The following is a 26605-nucleotide window of genomic DNA, read 5'->3' on the forward strand; positions in this document are numbered from 1 at the left end:
CTGCTAGTGTAATGGGTGTTTAAGACTCACCAGATCTACCGAGAGTAGATGGTTTATTTATGAGGACGTCTCATCCATTATCTAAATTGTCTCTCGTCCATGACATCCGTAACCACAGATTAGTAGACATGGCTTTTGGCTTTCAATGTCCAATTTTTAAATTGTCTATTGTCTACTTCTACTTTTCTACTTGCTTGGATCAGTGTTGCCAATAAAGGCGATTTATCGCCATTTAAGCTACTCAGAACGAGAATCGGCGACGAAAAAATCTATTAGGCTACTTCAGAGACAAGTTATTTAAATCAGCCAAATCACAAATAATAATTAAAAAAAAAAACAAAACATAACAAAAACCTCTTGAACTTACCTTTTAAACAAAAATACACCGGTATTTGATATAATATTTTTTGCGACCGGAAAAATGTGAGGAATTTTTCGAAATGGAATTCCGTAGCTACCCCATGGATTTCGAAAAATTGTTGTGGGGAATTGCATATGATGTTTTAGGCTGCGCCGAATTTTTTTTCACCGAAGTTCTCTAACAACCCCCCCCCCCCCATGGATTTCGAATAATAAAAGGGGGTATCAAGCTCACGTAGAATATTTGTGGGGAATATGTGGGCAGAATTTATGCGAGTTCATTAGAATTACTGCAACTGAAATTCGGCTACATTAGGCTACTTAATGTTTGAAAAACGGCGATATTAGGCCAAGATCCGTTGGCAACACTGGTACAGATATGTATTGGATTATCTATTGAATGTTATGGCGATGAGTGTTTTTATTTATGTTAATTGAAATTCAATTAAGCTGGTTGTTTTAAATATAATGTCTCGTTCAAAATCACGATCTTCCATTGATATATGTGCCGATTGTGGATCTTCTGGTAAGCATTCAATTAAGATGTGCCAAGTGTATTAGCAGGTTATACATTTTACAGGTTTTCATGTCACGAAGATGCCTCAAAAGTTTTGCAAAACCTGTCGATGATTCGATTCATACTGAAATAGTGTTATATTTAGTTTGCAGTATGAAAATATGGTAAATATTTCTGATAGTATTAAATAAATGACTTTCTAACAGTTAGACCCAATTAACTGCATTCTACAGTTAAGAATTTATATGGGTGGCGTCTGGAAACAGTCAAAGTAAGATTTTATTATGGATATAATTATTTTATTAACTTTTAAATATTTCTAAATTACTGTTTATCATCAATTAAATGATGACATTGTTTATATTTGACACATTAAACATATTTTTAAGGAGTATAATGCCTATGGGAATTTATTAGGTATAGAAAGATACATTCATGATAGAAAACACCAAGTATGATAATGCATTATAATCTATATACTCAAGTACAAGCCTTAGACGTACAAAAAGCGTGTAGGAAGGTAGAAAAAGAATCAGTTTTAAGATATGTCATAATGCAATAGATTCTTGGATATATTTTGGGCACAAAATTATAAGTATACTGTAGAAATGCTGTTTTATGTTATTATAACAGACTGCTTTCTGATAACTCTTTATATTTTAATAATTAAAATTAATATTTAATTAAAAAGTCCGAAAATGGATGGGGAGCTAGTAAATTTCTTGACTGCAAAATCATAGAAAAAGTCTTTGTTTAAACTTCAGTTACACAGCATACACATTTAGAAGTTATAATCTATTATTTCAATGTTAGATGATTCGCCATTCTTTTACTCATCTCCGGTGATTAATTTTAGATCCATCATGGGCATCAATCAATAGAGGGATTCTACTTTGCATACAATGCTGCAGTGTTCACCGCAGCATGGGGCGGCACATCTCCCATGTGAAGTCTTTACGCCAAGGAATATGGCCACCATCGCTATTGACGGTCAGTCAATAATTATTTCAAATTGTCTAATCTCATATATTCCATCTGATAATAAACACTATATGAATCACATAAACAAAGCATTACACATTATGACAGACAACCACGATGACAGAACATTATGACAGACAACCACGATGAAAGAACATTATGGTAGGAGACTACAATCTGCCTCGCCTACTTTGGTTACCAATAAAAATGTCAACTGTGACCAAAATTATGTACTAAAAAAGATTATTATTGTCATGACTTATTTTGTTGTTGTTTTATATAATTCTGAATTGAACTTTTGATGTTATATCCGGTCTTATTTTAATAATATTATATCTTGTCTTAATATGATATTTTCAATACCACTAGAATAATGTCCATAAAAAAAGATTTTTATTACTTAACATGAGTGATTTTTTGTTTTACATAATTTTCTTGTAAATTTGATCATTTTTATTTTTTTACATATGTTTTATTAGAAATTATAGTCACAAGGAGGAAATCTATAATGGGTTTTATTTTTGCTATAAACTTACAAACTGATAAATGTAAACTATCGATTTCCAGAAAATTAATAAATAAGATAAATAAATAAATAAAACGCAGTTTTGTGAAGATTCACCTCAAGTATGCTTTTAACTATATCTAACCTAATATAATATTGACTGTTATATTTTAATTAATTTGGATTACTCGTTATTAATGATATGCATATATTCCAGATGGTCAATACTCTAACTGCCCAAAATGTGAACAGTATTTGGGAACATTCCCTTCTCGACCCGGCAGCACCCAAGCACCTGAGAAGAAAACCCCAACCCAAAGATTCTCTACAGTATGTAAAATACAATGTATTTAAAAAAGTATTTGTAAATAAGACACTAATCTATAATGCACTCCAAATCTGCGTAGAATAAATTATTTTCAGTTACCAACCAGGAACAAACAATTTAGTATCGAAACATGAAATTCCGTAATCTGTGTTTATTGCCTTGAGATTTTAATGTAGTCATATACTCGCAATATCCCCGCAGCTCGTTTTGCTCCTGTATTGAAGTCACCTTGGTTTTACTATATTAATAAATCCGACTCCAGTAAAATCTTGGCTGGTAGCTCTAGTGTAGCATTGCATAAGCGTGCATAGAATTCATTAATATATGCGAAAGTAAAACGAGACTCATAACTCGTGCCGCTAGGAGGCACTAGTGTAGCAAATTGTCATCATAATGTATGGGAAATGTCAGAAGTTGGAGGTATTATAACTATTCTCCGGTATTTGGTTTTACATGGTAAACTCTTTATGTAGCACATTGATCATTAAGCCTATTTAAATCGACGGCCAAGAACATACAAGATACAATGTAAACAAACAATACACAATGTGTGAAAGCCTAACTCAATTATTTTAAACTAGCTGTTTCCCGCCACACGTTGCTGTGGCTCAGTCTGTCTGTGTACATAGAGAAAAAATAGCGCATGTTGCTTTTATGTCCACTAGATGGGGCTGTTTTTCCTTGAAAAGCTTGTTTTTACCTGTATCTATATAATATAGGTATATAAAAACTCACACATATTCGAATGCAACGTAGTGTCAAAATTTCAAATCAATCAGTGAAGAACTTTTGGAGATTTAAGATTTTGAATAAACAAACATTAACATTTTTATTTATATAGAAGAAATACGTGTTAATATTTTCTCTATAAGCTCCATTTTAACCTCACCCTCTCTCTCACATACATAAATAGGTTACAACAGCAGAATCACAGCACTTTTTTCTGAAAACAATGGGTAATGAATGATAATTTTGTCCCAGTCCCACCAAGGCTGAGTTCATCCAAGCCAAGCACCGTCGACTGGCTTATGTGTTCCGACCGCGACGCGATGATGTGCCGTGCAGCGCGGCGGAGCTCAGCAGGCAGCTGCACTCCAGCGTCAGGAGCGCCAACCTGGACATCTCGCTGCGCCTCCTAGTCCAAGGAGCTGATCCTAATTATTTCAGTCAAGTAAATACCTATTACTTCATACCTTGTGCACCCTTGCTTCTACTGTTTTATTTACCTCTTTTGTTATTTTGATGCAGATAGTGATACTCCTATGTATGTACATTTTGTTATTTGGTTATTTTTGTCCAGATATTGATCCTCCTATTTATGTACATTTTGTTGTATGGCACAAAACCAAATAGAAGCCCAACTGGGCGTAAAACCAAATAAAAGCTCAGCTTAGAGTAAAACCAAATAAAAGATAAATAATAAATCTCCATACTTATTTGTAATAACTTTCCACAGTAATAGTAAATGAAGAATGTATCCGCTGATGCAGGAGTGTTCAGTCCATCGAATCTGTAAAGCTGTGCATGGCCCAGAAAATAAATTTGCATGTAAGTTTCTCTTTGGGAATGCACAGCTTCACATCCTCTATGCACTCTGCGGACTGCACATTATTAGGTTGTATCTTTGAGATTGGTTGAGTTGTTATACCTCATTATTTTAAGAAACGGCTTTTGACAACAATAATAGCCACGATGGTGAAGGGAGAGACACGAAGTAAAATATTCCCAATCGTCGAGTTAAAAATTTTTTTCTTGGAAGTTTTGTTTGACATTTTGATTTGTGTGCAGGAAAAGGGTACAAGTTGCTTGCATGTGGCCTGCCGTGCCGGGCACTCAAGTCAAGCTGAACTACTGGTGGCCTGGGGAGCCGATCCCAACACTCGTGATGCCTCAGGGATCAACCCCTCACAAGCAGCAAGGTGAGTAAAGATACAGTATAAGATTCCTTCTATGAGGTTTGTTCAAAAGAAAAGGTGAATTTCGAATTTTTTCGAAAAGTATTTATTTATTCATCAATATCCATTTTCTCCCCTTAAGTAATCCCCCTCAGATATAATGCACTTATGCCAGTGCTTCTTCCAATCCTCGAAGCACTTCTGGAATGCGCTTTTCGGTATGGCCATCAGCTCGTTCTTCGATTCTGACTTTATCTCATCAATTGTGGCAAAAGCTTTCCTTTCATTGGTCTTTTCAGCTGCGGGACTAGGAAAAAGTTGCAGGAGGCCAAATGTGGTGAATACGGTGGTTGAGGCATGATTACGGTGTTGTTTATGGCCAAATAATCACGAACAAGCATTGATGTGTGAGCTTGTGCATTATCGTGATGATTTGTTTTTCCACAATTCATTAGCGGAGCAAACTTCGCTGCCACTCGTTTCATGCCCAAAACATTGGAGAAAATAGCATGGCATGAGCCGATTGATATACCAACATCCTCTGCAACTTCCCTAATAGTGATTCGACTATTTTCCAAAACCATTTTCTTCACTGTTTTGATGTTTTCTTCGTTTGTTGACGTGGTTGCAACTCCAGAACGCTCATCGTCATTAAAATCTTCTCGGCCTTCTATAAAGCACTTGTACCACTTATAAACACTTTTTTGAGACAAAGTAGACTCGCCGAATGCCACAGTCAACATTTTAAGTGCATTGGAGCACTTTATTCCATTTTTAACGCAAAATTTGATACATATTCTTTGATCCGTTTTTTTCAAAAGTAAAAAATCGAAGAACACACAAAAACGTGACTAACCTTTCCAGTTGTCAAAAACAAACCACTCATCCAAAATGGCTGATAATGCTAACATATTTTCAGTTATAACCTTACGCTCGTAACGGCAGCCCGTCCCACGGTACTGTCTTCGCGCTTTGTTACACCGCAACGTAACACTTTCATGACGGTAGAAGAGTTGTTAAGTACGCTAAAAAATGAAGTTCAAAAAATACAAACCGTTAAAGACTCGAAAACCAAAACTAATATCGAAAAAATTATCATTGATCTTGACAATGAAGTGAAATCTGAAATATTAAAAATGCAACAACAAATAATTCAACTACAAGACAAACTTATCGAAAAAAACGACCAACTGGTGGGAAACTTTGAAAAAATAATGAAAAGCGCAACAACACCATCCTATGCACAGGTATTATCAACAACCAAAGTCACTCCTCGAGAAGAAGAGAGATTCTCAATCATCATTTCGTCGACCAAAAATAATGCTAAAGCAGAAGAAATTGAAAAGATAATAAAAAAAGAAATAAATTTAAGCAACATAAAGATAGGAATAAATGGTTTGAGAAAAACAAAAGAAGAAAAAATAATAATATCATGCCCAAAAAAGGAATATGCAAATACCTTAACCGCCGAAATAAAAAAACTGAATACCGATTTGGTGGTAAATGAAATTCAAAAGAAAAGACCAAAAATAATAATAAAAGGATTAAAATCCAATCTTACTGAAGACGAATTAGTTTGCGGAATAATTACCCAGAATGAAGGAATTCAAGATGTTTACAAGGAAAGTGAAGACAACAAAATCACACTTATAACGGAGATAAAAAACACAAACATAAACGAAAAGCAGCGCCAGTTCACTAGCTACATCATGGAAACTAGTGGCAAAATGCGAAAAAGTCTCCTTGCACTCGGTAAACTAAATATACAGTTTCAACGAGTAAAAATTGAAGATTGCGATCCACTGACTCAATGTTTTCATTGCTGTATGTTCATGCATACGGCTAAAAGATGCCTACACCGAACCAGCCCTCCAATTTGCCCACACTGCATGGGCGACCACATCCTTTCAAAATGTCCGGGAAGAGAAAAAACAGTACCAGCATGTGTAAACTGCACCAGACAAAATTCTAAATATGGAGAAAAAAACACCACGGACCACGCAGCCAACAGTATTAGGTGCAACTATAGAAACAAAATGCTGAAAATTGCGAGGGATCGCATCGATTACGACTAATGATGCATATTATTAATTACAAGTGTAACGAAAACCTAAATAATATGCACAATATTTCAAAAAAATATTACGAAAAGCCCGCCCGCAAAGTGTTAACACGCAGTGATAATGTACAAGCCAACACATATAATATTATAATTGCAAATGTGAAGTGTATTCCCAGCGCCAACATTATTGTTAATTTTATTACTACCTCAAAATGAACGACTTTATAATAAACGCAATAGATAATACATATAAAATAGACGAAAGGATTTTTGACACGGTAAATAATACAAACGATTTTATAGATATAAAACCTACAGCCAGCCTAATAATAATACACATGAACGTTAGATCTTTGGAAAAAAATTTCGAAGAATTTCTAATAACTATTAAACAATTAAATAGACTTGACTGTATAATATTATCAGAAACGCATTCATCGAGTGAAATTAATTATAATATACCGGGCTACTCGTACTATGCAACAAAATATAAAATTAACAGAAATAGCGGCGTCGCCATATTTGTATCAAATATTTACGCTGTCACAAGTGTAAATGAAATAATGGTGAGTAATGTCAATTTATTAAACTTGGAGATAAATTTTATGAATTATTCATTTAATATCATTGCTATTTATCGGACACACTCTTCTGCTATAACCACGTACATAGAAGAATTTTAAAAAATATTACAACATCATAGAAACAAAAAGACAATACTCATCGGAGATATTAACGTAAATATCGCTAATGACTACTCCTCTAACGATAAAGATAACTATTTAAATATGTTAGCAGAATTAAATTACATTTCATGTATAAATTCATACACCAGAAACATTATCGGACAACGACCATCTTGTATCGATCACATATTCACAAACACCAAAGATATACAAAATATATCATCTGCGGTAATTAAAACAACTGTAACGGATCATTTTGCATGTATATTTAAATATGACTACAAACATCAAAACCTCCCATTACCAACCACAACGGCCGTTAATAATACTGATAAATACAACTATAATATTAATATAAATTCTCTCACTAAAATATTAAGTAACGAAAAAGAATGGCAAGAAATATATCAATGTAACGATGTAGAAGAATGCTGCAAAATATTTGATAAAAAACTGAGTTTTCACATAAATGCTTGTAGAAATATTACATCTAACAAAACATCTTCAAAACTAAAGCCAATCAAACCATGGATAACTCATGGATTAATCATCTCAATTAGACACAAAGAAACACTCTACAAACAATATACAAAACAACCGGAAAATATAACATTACAAAAACATTTCAAAGCTTATAAAAAAAAACTTACATATCTAATAAAAAACACAAAGGATGACTACTACAAACAAAAACTTGAATTATCTGGAAATGACAGTAAAAGGATTTGGTCCATCATAAATGAAATTGTCGATAAAAAACATTTAAAAAATAAAACAATCAACAGTGTAAACCATAATGATTCAAAAATCTGCTGTAAAGATAAACCTCTAGAAGCCGCAAATGTATTTAACAATTTTTTTGCTAATGTAGGAAAAAACCTCGCTAAAAAAATCCAACAAGGCCTTACCCCAAATGACCCAAATACTACAGTAAATAATGAGCATAAATTTGAATTATTTCAACCGACAACACCAGAAGAAATTGAACAAATTATTTCAGGTATGAAAGGAGGTTCTGCCCCTGGTTTTGATGGGGTCACAATACAAACACTGAAATGTATAAAATCACAAGTATCAAAACCATTAACTCATATAATCAATACAAGTTTTCAAAGCGGAGTTTTTCCATCCATGTACAAACAATCTGTAATTATACCAATATTTAAAACCGGCAATCCGGAAGAACCAACCCATTACCGCCCTATTTCTTTACTATCAAACATTGCAAAAATATTTGAAAAAATTGCCAAAAAAAGAATAACTCAGTTCATAAAGATTAATAATATAATTCACGAAAACCAGTTTGGATTCATGGAAAACAAAAGCACAAAAGACGCCATTGCTAAATTATCTAGTACCATACAAGACGCTTTAGACAAATCTTTAAAATGAGTTGGTATTTTTGTTGATCACCAAAAAGCCTTCGACAGCATATCTCATGTCAAACTAATACAAAAATTAAAGATCGTGGGTTTTAATGACACAGCATTAAGTTGGCTAAAAAGTTATCTTCACCAAAGAACACAAGTAGTAAAAATTAATCACGCATCTAGTCTACCACTCACAAGTGATTTTGGGATACCACAAGGTACTGTTTTGGGTCCATTACTTTTCATCATGTACGTAAACGACATTTTTAAACAAAACCTCAGTGGAACAGTTATATCTTACGCAGATGATACAATTATCATAATTAAGGGTAATGACTGGAAAATTGTAAATGAAAATGCAAATAATGACATCCAAATCCTAAAAAACTGGTTCGATACAAACCTACTTACAATTAACGCAAAAAAAACAGTTTATATACCATTCACAATAAATAAATTCAAAACTTACCCCAACATTCATATAATAATACACAACAAAAAATGTAACAAAGATGTTTGTAATAAATCATGTACCATACTAAACCAAACAACTGAAGTAAAGTACCTCGGTGTAATTGTAGACCAACATATGAAATGGAACAGACACATATGTGAACTTGTCAAGCGCATTAGAAAATGTATCTATATATTCATTAGATTAAGAAATGTTCTCAAGCTAAACAACCTGAAAAAAGTCTATTACGCACTAGTCCAATCATTACTTCAGTATGGAATCATTGGGTGGGGAGGTGCATATGAAAAAATTTTAAGCTCTGTAAAAGTGGTACAAAAACTAATTATAAAAGTAATTTTGAAAAAAAAACCAACATTCTCTTCAGCATCACTGTTCAAAATTTTCGAAGTACCAACAATTGAAGACCTCTATAAAAAAGATGCAATATTACAAATATATAAAGAAACTGTAATAAAAAAACTTAAATTTAACTCATCCTTAAGGCATAATTTTAACATCCAAATTCCTCTATTTTCAACACAACAAATGCACAATAATTACATTTACAAAGGCATAAGATATTTTAATAGTCTTCCCGAAGAAGTGAAAAAAATACCAGATTTTATTTTATTCAAAAAGAAGGTCAAATTTATCTTTAAAAAAATTAATATCACCTATCAAATGTTATAACTTCAATTCATGTTACAACCAAAATTAACGTCACAATCCTCTTTTAAGTTTATATTTATTGTACCGTATTTATGTTAATTAGTGATATAAACATGAAATAATTGTCAAATAACTCCTACGCCAAGCTCAAGAGCTAGCACTCTTCATTGGAGTAGAAATTCAATAACTTATGTTTTTCACTATTACCTATGATCATCTAATTTTATGTAAAATGTAACAATGTTATAAGTTAAACAATAAAAAAAAAAAAAAAAAAAAAAAAAATTATGATAAACATATGTGTACCAACATAACAAAAAAAAATCGATAATCGAATGTACACAGCCCGTGAAAATTCAAAATTCACCTTTTCTTTTGAACAAACATCGTACATAGCAAAATAGCATACTTGGGGTAACTTTTTAAGGCAGCCTATAACAGAAGTATAATCTAGTAAAAATGCTACCTTACTGAATCTCGAATTTTGAAAGTTGTTAGATTTATTGAAATATTTTATTTTCGCAGGCAAGGGGGACATTTCGAACTGGCTGAAAGGATGGTGGAACTAGTATACGAAGTTACAGATCGTTTAGCATACTACCTCTGCAACAAGAAGCCTGATCATGCCGCCGGACAACACTACATTAACCTTGACAAAACAGACTTCAATGAAATGACCGATATAGCTAAAGCAGCTCGTGGAAAACTACAATTGGTTAGTAACTTAGTCCATTTCATAAATTTGTTAATTACCCCTTATCTCATTATCTCAAATCGTAAATGACTATCTTTAAACATACATTGGCTTTTAGTGTGTTTATTCAATATTATTAATATGAATGTGCAGTGGCGTGCTTTGCTTTATGATGAAGGGTAAACAGGTCTTTTTGATTATAATTGCATATCATTGAATATTTTGGTTGGCCTTACAGTATTATAGGCCGATATGGGGTCCGTTTTTGAGTGACTTCAGCAATGTATCCTATTTTATATAGCTAAAAAATATCATCCAGAGGAAGATAGTATTTTTATTGTGCAGGGTAACCAGGACAGGCTGTAACAGAAAAGCTGAAGATTCAGATTTTTCAATTAATTTTTACGCTCCATTTTCTTAAGGTGCCCACCTATACAGCTTTTCAAACTGTACAAACTGCACGCTACTGCAAATATGCATACAACGTTATCTTAAATCCCTCCTTTGTTTTATTATTCATACAATAAATTTTTAAAAAATCAATTTCCAGCTACCCAATCATTTATTTGAAGAGCTGGTTATGGACATATATGATGAAGTTGATCGCAGAGAGTGTGAAGCAGGTAATTAAAATTATTTACATTTTATTTCACTGTACATAATAATTAGTATGTACATATGTTTTACAAACAATTCTTTAAATGATTTGTGTAAATAAGTAGGTTGTAATTGTTTCAGTGTGGAACACAAGTGCAGTTGGGTTGGAGAGATTTGGCGTGGCATTCTTGCCTGTCAATCCTGCCTTGAGCGCACCGAGGAATCAAGGCAGACAGAAACTGGCCAGACTTTCACCAGCAGAGATGGGCTCACTCTTGAGGGATGTCCTTATGGATGCAACCAGACGACAACATATCGCCACACTTAACCCGCACAGTAAATAAAATATTATTATCATTTGCTATTCCGCTTGGACCCTGAACCTCAGTGGTCTTATGCTGCATTGCCATAGGAAGTGTAATACATTTGTATGTTAAGATTATTCCTATTATTGTTAATACAATGGTTTTTATTTTGGTTACAGCAAACATGTCGGCATTGGATAATAATAATATAAGGAAAGCAAATAAGCTGAAACAGTTTTCCCATTTGTCAGACGATGAACCTCTCTATGATTCTGTTGCTTCAGATGATGATTATGCTGCATTAACACCTATGGTTCAGAATGTAAGTTCTTGGCAATAATACATATTGGTAGTATTGTTTTAAATTTACATAAAATATAATACTAGCAATTTACTTTTCAGAATCACAAAGAGTTAAATATAAATAACTCTCCCAAAAGTGGAGAAATTGTTTCCAAGGCATACGAGGCTGCCATACCGATTGAACAGTCCTTCAGTCCAGTACAAAAAGCACAATTTGTCAATCACAATGAAACCATCCACGAAAATATCTCAGATGTTCAAAATACAAAAGAAATAGAACAGTTGCAGGATCAATTGAACTCGAAAGATAACCTAATATCAGAACTTAAATCTGAGTTACAACAGTGGCAGAAGACTGTGGAAAACCTCAAAAATGAGAATGTTATTTTGAGAAATATTCTGGACAAGAACAGAGTAACAGCGGGGCACTCGCCCCCAACCCGTGACGTTAGTGTGTTGCTTAACAGTCCTCATCATTTCAAATCTGTCGTTGAATGCAACAATACTAAGGAATCTGAAGAACCCCAAATATTTGATGGTAGAATATTGGGGAGAACTAATCAAAGACCCATCAGTATGTATGAAACTAGAGAAGGACCCAAACTTAATTGGCAAATAACTAAACACCAGGTAAATATTGTTTCGTTGATTATATGTACCCACATAATATAAAACTTTTAATTTCAAATATATTATTTTTTAAATTGTGACTTGTAAATTAATATGTATATATTATGTTATGTTGTAATTGTAGCTAACAACTGTGGGCGGTTTAGATCGAGGCCTGGCTCAAAGTTTAGGCAATACAAATTTAGTACCTGAAGAAAATCTGACTTCGAACATGCCCCCCGCTGAAGATGTCCACAATTACGCCGAAGGGGTGACCAAGGGAATCAGGGAGCTGTGGGCGGCCATGCAGGACACCACCACCTTTGGCCATACATTTATACTCAAGGCTGACAAAATAAAGCAGACAGTTCATCAATTACTGAACATCTTCCCGGAGGTAAATTATTGTAATTATTACATTGATAATGTAATTGCATAAATGCACTCAATTTATTATTCACCATAAGCGCCTGTTTAATTTTTTTTTTACTGATTACTTACTAATTTTGATTTTCTACAAATTTGTGTGCTTCGGCCAATCTCATGCCATGTTTCAGACGCAACCTTAAGTTCTTAACAAACTGTTTTGATTTTCTACAAATTTGGTGCTTCGGCCAATCTCATGGCATGTTTCAGACGCAACCTTAAGTTATTAACAAACTGTTTTGATTTTCTACAAATTTGGTGCTTCGGCCAATCTCATGCCATGTTTCAGACGCAACCTTAAGTTATTAACAAACTGTTTTGATTTTCTACAAATTTGGTGCTTCGGCCAATCTCATGCCATGTTTCAGACGCAACCTTAAGTTCTTAACAAACTGTTTTGATTTTCTACAAATTTGGTGCTTCGGCCAATCTCATGCCATGTTTCAGACGCAACCTTAAGTTCTTAACTCTTTGCACGCGGCCGTATCAACTGTTGTTACGGCAAAAAGTCTATACTCACACGCGGCTGTATCAACAGTTGATACGGCAACTTTGACGGCCGATATTCCCGCTCTCTTTCGTCATAAATGTATTTCTTGCTCACTTGGACATTTGTAGAACTATCACGATGCTGACATCTACAAAAATTTCTCAAAAATAAAATTGTATTTCATAAAAAAAGATCGATAACCAAGTGCGCCTCTTCGCGCCTTTTAGTCCTTTAGTTTACATTTTTGTCAACGGATGGCGTTAGTACTAGTTTGTCATTCACAACTTTTCATAACTTAGAATGATAAGTGATCATGGTGTCCCACTTGTGTCTATAAACACAGTGGCCTAAGTACACACACACCGAGAGTGGTTTATTTATGACGCCGAGTGAATGGCGGGACCACATTCAAAAGATACGGTACGTCTTTGTATGAAATTTTATGTTTTTGTTTTTATAAACATCTAAGAGTGTTGACACACGAGGATTTGTTTTCATATTGTGGAGAATAATCTGTTCTGTCTATATAGTCCAATAAATCATGCCAGAATGCTATAATTTGACATTTAATTGCATGCATAGGTATTTGAAAATATGTACCGCGTACGGGTATAGATAAAACGGAGCGAATTAACGCGTTCAAAAGGTTAACAAACTGTTTTGATTTTCTACAAATTTGGTGCTTCCGCCAATCTCATGCCATGTTTCAGACGCAACCTTAAGTTCTTAACAAACTGTTTTGATTTTCTACAAATTTGGTGCTTCGGCCAATCTCATACCATGTTTCAGACGCAACCTTAAGTTCTTAACAAACTGTTTTGTTAAGATCTTAAGCATGTTTCAGACGCAACCTTAAGTTCTTAACAAACTGTTTTGTTAAGAACTTAAGCATGTTTCAGACGCAACCTTAAGTTCTTAACAAACTGTTTTGCCACGATGATGGTGTTAATATTTGCATTATTTTTTATTTCCTCAAATTATTTCAGAAATGCGAAGATGAAAACATTTGCTCTGTGTTGAGCCAGCTTTCAACGTCGTGCGAGGGCCTCTCAAGGGCATGCAGCCTTTGGGGCAACAGTGGTGAAACATCAGAAGGAGATACGATGCTCCGTATTCCCTCAGCAGCTTACGAACTGGCAAAAGCAACCAAACTTTTGGTCACAAACTTTCCATTGGATCAGAATAATATATCATAGTTATGAACAAATTTATGCTCATTGTTATTGTTTTGCCGCCTGAAAATTTATATACCTGTTTAATGGTTTAACTTTTAGTAATTTTATAATATATTTAACTGGTTGATATAGGATAGTATGACCTGATAGACTGACTTTAATTATATAAAACGTTTCTTATTCACCAACCTATTATTGCTGTTTTGAAGAAAAGGTGAAAATACCATATCACATTTCTACAAGAGCTTTTAAACCATAGTTTAAAATACAAAACTGTGTTTCGCCATGATTACGAAATTCAAATGGGATGGACATCTAAGATGTCAGGCAAGTGTAGAGAGACAGAGCGCTTGCTAAATAGTCTAGAACCTAAAGTGAAAACATTTATTTCCTTTCAAATTTAAATGGAAGGCACTTCTAGTTTCCTTCTTTATTCTCCTTTGCATTACTTTTGTTATTACATCTCCGCGGATGAGTCTAGGCTTATAACTTATATCTCTGTAAAAATGACTTATTTGCCCTTTCTACAAAACATCAACGATATATTATCAGGAGTTTCGTTTAGATTTTAAAATTGGGCTTTAATGATTTGTGTTGTTGCATTCACAAACTTTAATGATTTGTGTTGTTGCATTCACAAAACTGCCATTTTAAAAGTTCATCTTAATGTTGTGACTAAATTCTAATTTTAACATAGCGTACATTTTTATGCCTTGCTTAACTGAATAACAATAAGTAGGCTTACTACATATTCGGAAATTTCTATACAATGCTGCTGAAAATGGGGTATTTTCACAAATTATGAAGAAGATTTAAAGTTTGATTTTCTAATTCTGATCATTCTACTAAAATTTTGTAATTTTCATTCATAATTATCGATTTGACAAACTGCGCATTCTGAAATGGTTCCAACTGGCTACAATGTCATTACGACATAGAAACCGCCAATGTCTAGTAAGACGGCTGTCACCAACGGCGCCCGGCATGAAGTCAGCTCTGCTGAATTCACAAAAGGTGGCAAATCGAAAATGGCACATTTTAAATTTGTTGTAGAGAATTTATTCGTCAACATAAAAATTCCTTCATTATCGTAATTATTTTCAAGAATAAAAAAATACAGTGAAAACACCCTTATTATTATTATTGCCAAAATTTATAAATTATTCATTCACATCCTTGATGTGTACAATCCAGAAAGTTGATAATTTTATTCATACAAGTGCTTAGTTGCAATTTCAGTGACATTATTCGTAAAACTCATCGGTAGGGAACACCACAACACAATTACCATGTCAGGGTATTTTATAATATGGAAAACCATTTATTGTATGCAGCCAACATAGCTCCTTTTGAATAAAATTGCTTTCAATATATCAAATACATAGATTAGAAGCAAAACGTATACAGAACAGGGTTGTTATTTTTATGCTCTTAAGGGTAAACGTAACATATGTTATAATCTAAGCATTCATAGATGGCGTTAATTTAATTATTTACTTTTTGCAAGTTATGCTTTAAAATGTTAAGACGAATTATTTATTTACATTGCTTATATACGGGCATAAACGTTGCTTATATACGGGCATAAACATTGCTTATATACGGGCATAAACATTTCTTATATACGGGCATAAACAAATAATTTGTCTTAATATTTTAAAGCATAACTTGAAGAAAGTGTATTTTCTTAAAATAATTAAATTAATGCCATCTATGAACGCGTACATTATTAACTGGCTAAAGAAGGAGTTAGCGCAACACGGCATAACACCCCAAAAACAAATAACAAAAATTGATAATGTATGTTACGTTTACCCCTAAATACTTTATTGAGCATACAAAAACTATGTGATTTAGTCATTTTTCAAATCTAAATTCGGTTAACTTCAAAAAGTATCCTTGTTGATAATAAAGTGCCAATTGTAATATTTAGAACATGTTTACTATAATATAAGACTTTTGTGTATTTAAAATAATGTAATATATATATTATGAATTATTCAGTTCAGTATTACAAATTAATAATTCAAATATTAAGTCACAGTTATTTATACAATTCCTATAATGGACTTCCACATAATCTCACATTTTTATCAAGTCACAATAAGCTATTGCCATTATGTACCTTACGTTTTGTTTGCCTATTTCAAGCTGCGTCATAAATGTGTGCAAATATAATTACGCTTCAGGAAGTTGACTGTATGTTTTGTGAGTAAATAACTTTATATTATAATACATGCTTGTAATGTGTAAAACTCAGTATTAGCTTTTTTAAATACTAAACATATTAACATTATTAGTTTAATTAGAAATCTAATACATGTCGTTCTGTGGCCTGCTAATTTTAGACTCTTTTTCATTGGGAAATATATTGTCAAACATATTGAATTATTTTATTAATAAATTATGAATCAATATTATGTTGTAATGGTTTGTAATACTTTTAGCAGCTTGTCTATGGAAAATGGTAAATAAGGAATTCTTGAAATTCTGGTAACCATTTTGGAAACCAAAATATTTATACATGTGTACACACCATACCTGTGATTCATCTCTGTTTTTACGTCTTATTTTTTTCATTATGTTTTTAATTAAGAAAGAAATATAGATCTTCAAGTAGACATCTTATAACATCATACATTTTTTTGTATTGGCTGCGTAAGATGAGTAGTAGAACCTGTTATTTAACACATTTAGTTACTAAAATCATGTATGTTTTTATAAATTCAACATCCTAATCCCAAAAATTAATGTCTACTTGAGTGCCAAAAATTATAAAATTATTTAAATGTTTAAAAAGTATTGTTGGTGTGTAAAAATTTTTACAACAAAAATGTTCATTTAGGTTTAAAGTATAATTATATTATTGAAACAATTATTTTAATAAATATTCTCAATTTTTAATACATAAATTTTGTTTTCATTATCATCTCGGCAGGACCGTCTTAAGCCATGAAGGGGCCCATGAGCAAACTTAAGTTCGGGGGGCCCTTTTCAAAAGGACAAAAACCTACAGGGAAACAAAAAAAAAATTCTGTAATTTTGTATGGGTTCGTGTAAGACTAGTGTTATGCCGCCTAATCGTGATTTGAAAGTTAAACATAATTTTAAAAATTAAAAATATCGTTCATTGTATGTATGTTACACGGTGACCGGATAAATCATCAAAATGATAATTCATCACATCTTTAAAAAGTTATATACAGTCATGGAAAGTGATGAAACAAAAACTTTATTAACTGGGTTAGGTTAGGTTAGGTAAAGATTTTTTTCATCGTTTCTAATGACTTTATATCACTTTTTAAAAGTGTGTTGAATTGTCACTGTGTTGAGTTATCATGGAACCATGTTACACAATTTATGTATAAAAATATTATTTTGCTTTTAGAAAGGTCAAAATATATTAATTTATTTAATAAAAATTGTGTAGCTGATTGATTACCTGCATGTAAAAAATAAAATTGCGAATACTGCACATTATTTCCTCGATATTCTCGGTGTCTGTGGAACTATGGCATTCCCAACTGGAATAGTGACAGAGAAGGGAATGGAATTTAGATATAACTTTCACAAAGACACAGAAAAGTGCCGCAGACTAAATTTTTCCTTTTGTAGTACGGGTGAAGGGAGTTGAATATGAAGAAGTGCCGCAGGAGAAAATTTTTGTAGGTCAGAAGGCAAACCAATAAATGCATTCAATTTTTATTTTTCAAAAAGTTAGTATTGCAACATTATTTTAGTATTAAAACTCGAACCTTTAAAACATATCATCTTAACCAGCTAATAGCAGAGTGGGATTCCCATGCAGGCTTCGCCATCATTTGAGTCCTCCATTGCACAAGCAATATATATATATATATTTATTTTTTTTTCGTAGTCCTGTGTTCTCAATGTGTACCATTTTCACAGCATTCCCAAGATGATATTTTATGCTCTAAGGAACTTATTTCCTCTTTAATGTTAAATTTTTTTTTTAAACTAGTCCCTAGCCGGGACCCCTGACCCGAGGTTGGGGCCCTAGGACGGGGTCTGTCGGACCTAGGTAGAAGTACACACCAAATGCATAACTAGTCCCTAGCCGGGACCCCTGACCCGAGGTTGGGGCCCTAGGACGGGGTCTGTCGGACCTAGGTAGAAGTACACACCAAATGCATAACTAGTCCCTAGCCGGGACCCCTGACCCGAGGTTGGGGCCCTAGGACGGGGTCTGTCGGACCTAGGTAGAAGTACACACCAAATGCATAACTTTCATTAGCTCCACAGCTTTGATAGTCCAAGCAGTTTGATCATAGCTTGGTGACAGTCGGTACGCTACCATGCCATATCTACCATTATGTCTATTATCTTTGGGGTTATGCTTGCCGAAATGGGGTTTATTCTTATTCTTAGCATATTGAGCCACGGTGTTTCCTTCATGTACCACAGATATATAGAAGGTATATATTATTATCTTCTTCTACCTAAGGCCGCTCCCTCACAGGTCGGTAAGGAATCAATATAACATTTTTCTATTGGCGCCCGTATACGAATCAGTGCAGCGCGGTGTTGCATACTTCCACTGACACGGATGATATTGATTTCATACCGACCCGTATGCGAGAAGCATAAAAAAAATCTGGCATTAAAATTAAAGTACTTCAAATAAATTTTATTTGAAATTTTGTTACACGCAATTTATGAAGCAAATATTACATTTGTTAATTAGGCCGGGAATGCACCTGTACAATAATAGTATATTGCTTTCTGCTGCCGGCATTCACATCCCGGCAAAACTCAAAACTGTATACAAACTTATAGTGAGCGCACACACTGCAGCTGCTATCGTATTAAAAATGAGATGCGATTGCCGGCAGCAGCGAGATGATATATGTGTATTACTAGTCTTACATCTATAGATATCCAAGCGCACACGAGCAACTTTAGTTGTGGGCAACAGTGTCGCTGCATCAAAATCCATTATTGTATATGGAGGTGCGCACACGAGGCGACACCCTGCTTGGAGATTTAAAAAAAAATTTGCATGGATTTTGAAATAGTCGCCAACTGTCGCCGCAACTAAAGTTGCTTGCGTGTGCCTGGACTAACATAATTATTACTACGAACTAAATATATTTTCTTAAATCACAGGATAACAAACTGAGACATAATAATAATTGTTTACTTCCTAGAAAGCATAATATTTTCTATTCTTAGATTTAAAAAAAAAAATATATATTTATTGGGCAGTTGTAAAAAAACAAAGATAAAATATTTTCAAATAGGTATTAACATATTAATTTTAAATAGTTTTCTTTTACCCTGAGTTCCGGTAAGTCAAATGGAGAATCGAGATAAAGGTTCGTTTTAAAATGAAATATTGCAAACTGAATTACTGAGCACTGTCGAGCAGTCAAGCTGTCATCTCTCGTGTAGGAACATATTAGAAGCATTTTGTCAAGAACCTAAATGCCCTGGACGGAGCTATTCCAGAACAATTTGAAGGGGTTGAGGGGGAAGATGTATGAAAAATGACAAAACATAATTACATTTTTTAATGTTATATCCCATTCCGTCAATCAACTAGGTACCCAAAAAAATCAGAAGCCGTTATAACTGCATTAACAACACAAAAATAAAATGATATTATTAATGATTATCAGAGATGTGCTTTATTTCAAATAAATCCATTTCAAATGGAAATGCAAAATGCATTATGGGTATTTTCCATTTTGCATTTTAAATGCTTTTCTCAATGCATTTTCCATTTTAAATGCTTTTTGCAACATTCTTCCTACTATCTCTACTCATCTTTTTTTCATAAGCCCCAAATATCAGTCGGTCTTCAACCTCGCTATGAGAGATAATTTACATTTGTCAAGTTGCTCCCTGGTAGGAGCCCTGGCAATTGAGTGATACCATTACAAAAAATAATGATTCAAATACTGAATATGGGGCCATGACGCTGTAATATTAAATGTTAGATATAGTTTCTATGTTTTTACGTTGTCAACATAAGTCCCGCGCAAATTTTATGTGGTTTCATAATCTGTAGTCGTGGTGTTTTTGGATTTACCATCATGTATAATGTTTGTTCTACATTGATGTCCATTATTAAATGACAAAATTGTTTAAAAATTCTATAATTATTTTAATTTTTTGACCTGAGAAACCATTTTGCATTTTCAATGCGTTTTGAAAATAGGTATTTTGCATTTGAAATGCTTTTCTAAAAACCATTTTGCATTTTGCATTTTCAAATGGAAAAGTTTTGACCATTTCAATTTTGCATTTCAAATGGTTTTGTGGTCAAAGTTTGTCAGGTTCGTATAAAAAATTTTACATAATTCTTACTTAGGTATAATTAGTATGCACATTTAAAAAAATAATAAATACATATTAATATGCGCAAATTTTAAATACCATCCTTTTTTAGAAGAAGTTTTGGATATTATTTCATTTCTAAATCTTAAACGCTAATCGTATTTGAGGTAACTAACTACAAGCAAATTATTTTAAAGATGTCACATTTGAAAGTGTTTGTGCACACCGATAGTAGGTACCGAATTTTCAAAAAAATTTCATTATTTTGGAATACCGTCCGCAAATCCCCTTTTACCCCGAAAATACTGTGTGCGTAGCAATGTTTTTCAATTTCGTTTAAATTTAGACTCGCAATTCAATTCGACAATATTTTTTTCATTTTTTTATCATTCTTCAGCTTATTAAATTAAATAATTTTTTATCCATCCAGTAAACCACTATATAAGCGAGGGTATCTTTAAAATTATTTTCCTGTATATGTTTTAAAATAAGAATAAGACGGCAGGATTTGACATTCAACATTCAACATTTGACATTCGACATTTGACATTTGATATTTGACATTCGACATTTGACATTCGACATTTGACATTTGACATTCGACAGTGAAAATAAATTCCTTTAAAATTACTATATATTTTGGTTAAAGTTGATTGAGTATTTTAGACTTAGGTGATTAATTTGAGAATACTGATAGTTCTTTAAGGTCTCCCATACCCAGGGGTCTGCGCGCGCTGAAAACTGAGTAAATTTTTATAAAGGTATATTTTACGGGCAAAAATAAAATCTTGTAAAATAATGTAGTAATAAATAGTCCGAGAGTTTTTTTTTAATTTTTGGTTGGTAAATTTAATTTAATATAATACATTTTTTTAAATTGTATACTTAAGTTAAAAAAATTCTCCCAGACTATTACTACTACATTATTTTACAAGATTCGTTTTTATTCGTGCAGATTGGATGGTTTTTGGTGAAGTTATTATGTCGACAAGGAGGAGCCATGGTTTCATCAGTAATCCATTTACTAAAAAAAGTAGTAGGTAGTAAAAGTAAAAATATTGATAATAATTTTTTTTTCTTCATAATTGTAAGTAAATAAATAAAATTTCACCATTTTACAATACTTTTTCAAACTTGCTCGGATTTCAGCGCACGCAGGGGTATGTGAGCCCGTAAGTCCAGCCACTGAGAAAATTCAATAGCTCATTAGCTGCAAGCGATGGTTAGACTGTAATACCTGTACAAGATAATACGAAAGAAGTTCACATTTCATGAGCATTTCCATATGCAAATTGCTTGATTCCCTCCGAAATAGAGATAGAGTATATTTTTCACTTCATACGAAACTTCAAAGCCGTAGCCTTCCCCGACCACAACGTGGAAACTGGGTCCAAACTTTTTGTCCATGGTTTCCTTGATCATGCGAGCGGCGTGCTCATTGTTGCTGGCGAACTTCTCACACGCTGTCACACTCAGCTCGGTTGCTTCCAGCCTCATTTCCTCGGGCATGTCTGAATGCTGAAAATAAAACTTATTGAGAATTCTCCAATTACATTTGACAATTTTTAGGCCATCAATGGTTCCTATCAAACTAATTAATATTTCATCTCGTATTTTAATATCTCATCGCTTCGACAAAGCGCCTAGAGGCGGCCCTGTTTTGCGTTACTTCGCGCTTCAGTGGCATCCTAAGAGATAGTTCCATGGCGGCCTCCTTCTTAAGTGTGCCCAACTTCTCTTCACTCCTCACACAGCCTCTGGATTTGCTTTTTCCCAACTTCACCTGGTACCAAGGGCGTATATAAGAGGGGAATGCTATAACTACGCCCTTGCCTGGGCAAAATCAATATTTATAAAATAATAATAATAAGACAGGACAGCGTACTTTTGCTAGTACGGTTCCATGATAAATCAACACAATGACAATTCAACACACTTTTAAAAATTGATATAAAATCATTAGAAACGATGAAAAAAAATTAAACCTAACCTAACCTACTTAACCCAGTTAATAAAGTGTTTGTTTCTTAACTTTCCATGACTTTATATAACTTTTTAAAGATGTGATGAATTATCATTTTGATGAGTTATCCGGTCACCTGCTAGTACCTACAAATTACAAATTGCTATTATATATTCAGCATACTTTTGCTACTACAAATTAAAAATTGCTATTATATAATTATATGTGTATTAGAAAGTCGAAGAATTTTTGTGAATTTTCCGCTTCTCAATAAAATCCAATGTGGTATTTCTGAACGTATCCGAAAACTAATAACTGTTTTTGAAAGGTTATGAAATACGTCTTCAAATTTTATCATAGAAATAAACGTATAATTTTGTTAAATATAAAAAAAATTGCATTAAAAAATAAAGTTTTAAAAATGGCCCACCTTACGTTTTTTCATCTAAACACTGAACTAAAATGACTGATATGGAAATAAATATAAATTTTGATAATGAATTTTACTAGACAAATGTATTATAAACATTACTATCACATCACTTTTTTATCATTTCATATGAAAATAATTGCTAAAAAAATCATCTCAAATTGCGGTCGGAACCTTTGGTTTCATTGTGTAGTACATTTTAATTATTCTGTGGTATATATTTGAATAAAAAGCTGGTATTTTTGTGGTCTATATTTGAATGTAAAGCGTGGTATTTTTATGGTCTATATTTGAATGTAAAGCTTGGTATTTTTATGGTCTATATTTGAATGTAAAGCGTGGTATTTTTATGGTCTATATTTGAATGTAAAGCTTGGTATTTTTGTGGTCTATATTTGAATGAAAAGCTTGGTATTTTTTGGTCTATACTTGAATGTAAAGCTTGGTATTTTTGTGGTCTATATTTGAATAAAAAGTTTGTTTTTTTTTGGTCTATACTTGAATGAAAAATTTGATATTTTTGTGGTCTATACTTGAATTTTTCGTGGCTTGGTATTTTTTTCTTTCTAGCACCGTTTAGTTCATATTATCTATGGAAGTAAGTAATTTGACTACCTATATGAGCTGTTCCGAAAAGCGAACAAATTGTCTCATTAGCATGAGGAGTTAAAGGGTTATCTCTGACAAGAAAAATCTATTTAGATTCAGAAATTTGTAAGTAAATAAGTGGGTACTTATTAGTATTTCAACAATATTTTCGGTTTCAAAATATGAACCAGAGTTTGGTTCAAAGATTGCGGAAATCAAGCGGAAACAAGGGAAATCAAGGTACCTATTTCTTTTTTACGATGATAGAACGGTCATTAGTTAGTACCTACCTCCATGTCGAAATCCGAGGTAGGTACTAAATCCGTATCCAATAAGCTTTGACAAGGGAATAATTTCTAAAGGTCACTCGTGTTTATGTTGGGAAACGTTGGTTTTCGCATGTTTCGACGCGAGGGTGGCGGATGTCTCTCTCCAAGCCGATAGCCCCTTGTAGGAACAATTCAAGGTTATTCCCGTCGAACCGCAATGTAAATGCAGGGCACGAAAATCATGCAGGGGTTGGCAGTAATTCACTTATGTTTTACTTCACGGTTCTTCTTCACATGTGAATAAAGCTGAATAGCTCAGAGTCTTATCAGATCGATGGCGGCTTATTCAAGCTAAATTCATGCTCATTAATTTGAGATAGGATCAAGAACTCTTGCAGTACGATTCCCGCGCTTTACTATCAATATGCATAGGGAATAATAATATTCGGGTTGGTTGGGCCCCGACAGTTTTTCACGAAGAAATCAATTAATGTGGCAGTGGAATTTAAAAATGTGGAAGTTTTAAAATTAGCGCGGTTACAGGACAGGATAGGTTTTCATACGTATAAAATAAGGGTGGTCTTGGATTGCAACCCTAATATTCTAGTCCTTGAACGAATTCACCCCTGTAACCGCACGTGCCTAGACTGCCTAGCTGCCCAGTGCCTGCCTGTACCAGTAGGTACCAGGAACCTACCAAATTTTTTTCTACAAAAAAGTATCATTTTACTCCCACATTGTTTAAAGCTGTGTTGTACAGCTTGTGTTTAATATGATACATTGCTATGTTGTAAGAAGTGTGTGTGTGTGTGTGTGTGTAGCAATGTGTATAAATAGAATGAAATAAACGCATGCTAACTACAAACCTAACCCAAAACAAAACAATGATTTACCAATCAGTACACTTTATGTACTATGATTACGGAATCAGACAGTAATTATAAAAACGCTATAAATATAGAAAACTACCATTCAGATAACATATTTTTAAATTACGTAAACCCTCATATGGAAATCTTAATAGGTAATCCCCTTTGTTTACATGTTTCAAAATCCACAGATCTATTATAATTATTCATAGATAATATAATATTATAACTCACCCTGACGAGGGGGTAGGTGTGAACAATTTTTTCTTTTTGCACGGGTTCACTGTCGGCCATAGTAACTTCTCAATAAATACATCACAGAAACGCTCACTATTTTCAGCTGGAGGTTTTACAAAATGTCCAGGAAAACCGTCACAATTTCCGGCGGGAGAAAACGTCCGCAGCGAAGAGAAACAGAATCTCGACTGCGTTTATGTCGATTCGTCGTCTGTGACTGTGAGTTAGTGTGTCCCGTGATTGTGTGCAGTGCAACTGTTACTGTTTACCGAGTTTACTCATCACGACTATTGCCACTAGGACCGTGTTATTCACGGCACCGTGGAACGGATTTGATTGATTTTTTGTCCATTGTTCGTAAATACATGTATAGGTACATCTTTTTACGATAGTACTACGCATACAGAAGTAGATATTCTTGGCCTTCACGACTAATGGGGGGAGCGGATTTGTGAATAGAATCTCGCAAACACAACAAATAAATTTTACTCAGTCATAACAGTCGGATAAAAAATCTCGTAATGACTGTCCGCAATCCCATCGAAGCGGAAATTAACTTTTACTATACAGGGTGCCGTAATTATATTTTTTAGAACGTTTTAAAATTATTCGATTACTGTACATAGTTACCTTAATACCTATGTAATGTACCTACTTACCTTAATACTAAACATTAGGTTTTTATATTCTAATGTTTCAGAACAGAATAGACTAAATTACAAGTTTCCAAGTAATAATACGTGAAAACAGAAGTTGGTTGTAGGTATAAGTGCCCACCAGTGGCGGTTCGTGGTTTTTTTAACAGGGGGTTCAGAAATTCAAGAGAAGATAAACATATCTAATTAAAATTTACTTACTGTTGTCCTACGTCAAATAGTCGAATACGGCAGCAGTCACACAACTTAAATAAAGTTAGTGGGAGGGGTACCTACATATTATTGTTTTTAAATCACTTTACCTAGACACAATTATTAGATAATGAGAAAAGTTTTATAGGAATTAAATTGTTTAATGTTTTTATAGCACTCAATGTAGGTACGTTGCTAATTATTATTGTTTTTTAGAGAAGAATAATTTCGTAGAATATATAATAGATATTTTAAAACATCAAAAAACAAATAAAGGTGGCACGAAATAAATTTAAAAATAGGTAGTAGATTTACAAATGCCATAAGCAAACGGTTGGAGAAATGCAGAAACAAGAAAACAAAAATATGTACAAAAATGACTACAAAGTTAAATACCATAATATAACATAAAAAAATAACACTTAACTTGCATCCCTATGGTTCAAAGGTTTAATGTCGGCCGCGAAGTTCTCGGGTTTCTTCGGTTACATTCGTCAATGTTCGGAGGTCACGTGATATCACAACGCGTGTTCGGCGCACACAATTTGTCTTATTTTTGCAAAGAAAGACCAAATTTTGTATAAATCACCGTCATAGGGTCTGTACCGGCTAAGATTATTTTGTAAGGAGAGTTTGGCGCGGATTTTAACTCGCACAAATTTGGAATAGGCATCG

General features: G+C 33.4%; 2 protein-coding genes across 2 annotated transcripts; one reads left to right on the top strand and one right to left on the bottom strand.

Annotated features, from left to right (window-relative positions):
* The first annotated feature begins 746 nt into the window (after positions 1-746).
* On the top strand, positions 747-17220 carry Git (ARF GTPase-activating protein GIT1). Its single transcript, XM_089634531.1, has 12 exons — positions 747-886; positions 1734-1867; positions 2581-2693; positions 3673-3862; positions 4480-4610; positions 10353-10542; positions 11072-11144; positions 11260-11454; positions 11603-11745; positions 11826-12356; positions 12481-12732; positions 14238-17220. The coding sequence occupies exons 1-12, from the start codon at positions 829-831 to the stop codon at positions 14445-14447; spliced, it is 2220 nt and encodes a 739-aa protein (XP_089490657.1). The 5' UTR covers positions 747-828; the 3' UTR covers positions 14448-17220.
* A 3342-nt stretch (positions 17221-20562) lies between these two features.
* LOC149421755 (dynein axonemal light chain 4) lies at positions 20563-25326 on the bottom strand. The gene is made up of 2 exons (XM_089634532.1): positions 25080-25326; positions 20563-22244 (listed from the first exon to the last, which is right to left on the bottom strand). The coding sequence occupies exons 1-2, from the start codon at positions 25137-25139 to the stop codon at positions 21996-21998; spliced, it is 309 nt and encodes a 102-aa protein (XP_089490658.1). The 5' UTR covers positions 25140-25326; the 3' UTR covers positions 20563-21995.
* Positions 25327-26605: the final 1279 nt, after the last annotated feature.

This window comes from Hesperophylax consimilis, chromosome 8 (genome assembly GCF_061612785.1).
Source record: "Hesperophylax consimilis isolate HC1 chromosome 8, BYU_Hcon_1.0, whole genome shotgun sequence".
In the NCBI taxonomy this organism is placed as follows: domain Eukaryota; kingdom Metazoa; phylum Arthropoda; class Insecta; order Trichoptera; family Limnephilidae; genus Hesperophylax; species Hesperophylax consimilis.

Coding starts and splice junctions, on each gene's coding strand:
- LOC149421755 (XM_089634532.1), bottom strand. CDS start 25,139: ATGGCCGACAGTGAACCCGTGCAAAAAGAAAAAATTGTTCACACCTAC. Junction 22,245..25,079: donor ACACCTACCCCCTCGTCAGG/GTGAGTTATAAT, acceptor TTTTATTTTCAG/CATTCAGACATGCCCGAGGA.
- Git (XM_089634531.1), top strand. CDS start 829: ATGTCTCGTTCAAAATCACGATCTTCCATTGATATATGTGCCGATTGT. Junction 11,455..11,602: donor CGCCACACTTAACCCGCACA/GTAAATAAAATA, acceptor TTTTGGTTACAG/CAAACATGTCGGCATTGGAT. Junction 12,357..12,480: donor GGCAAATAACTAAACACCAG/GTAAATATTGTT, acceptor TTGTAATTGTAG/CTAACAACTGTGGGCGGTTT.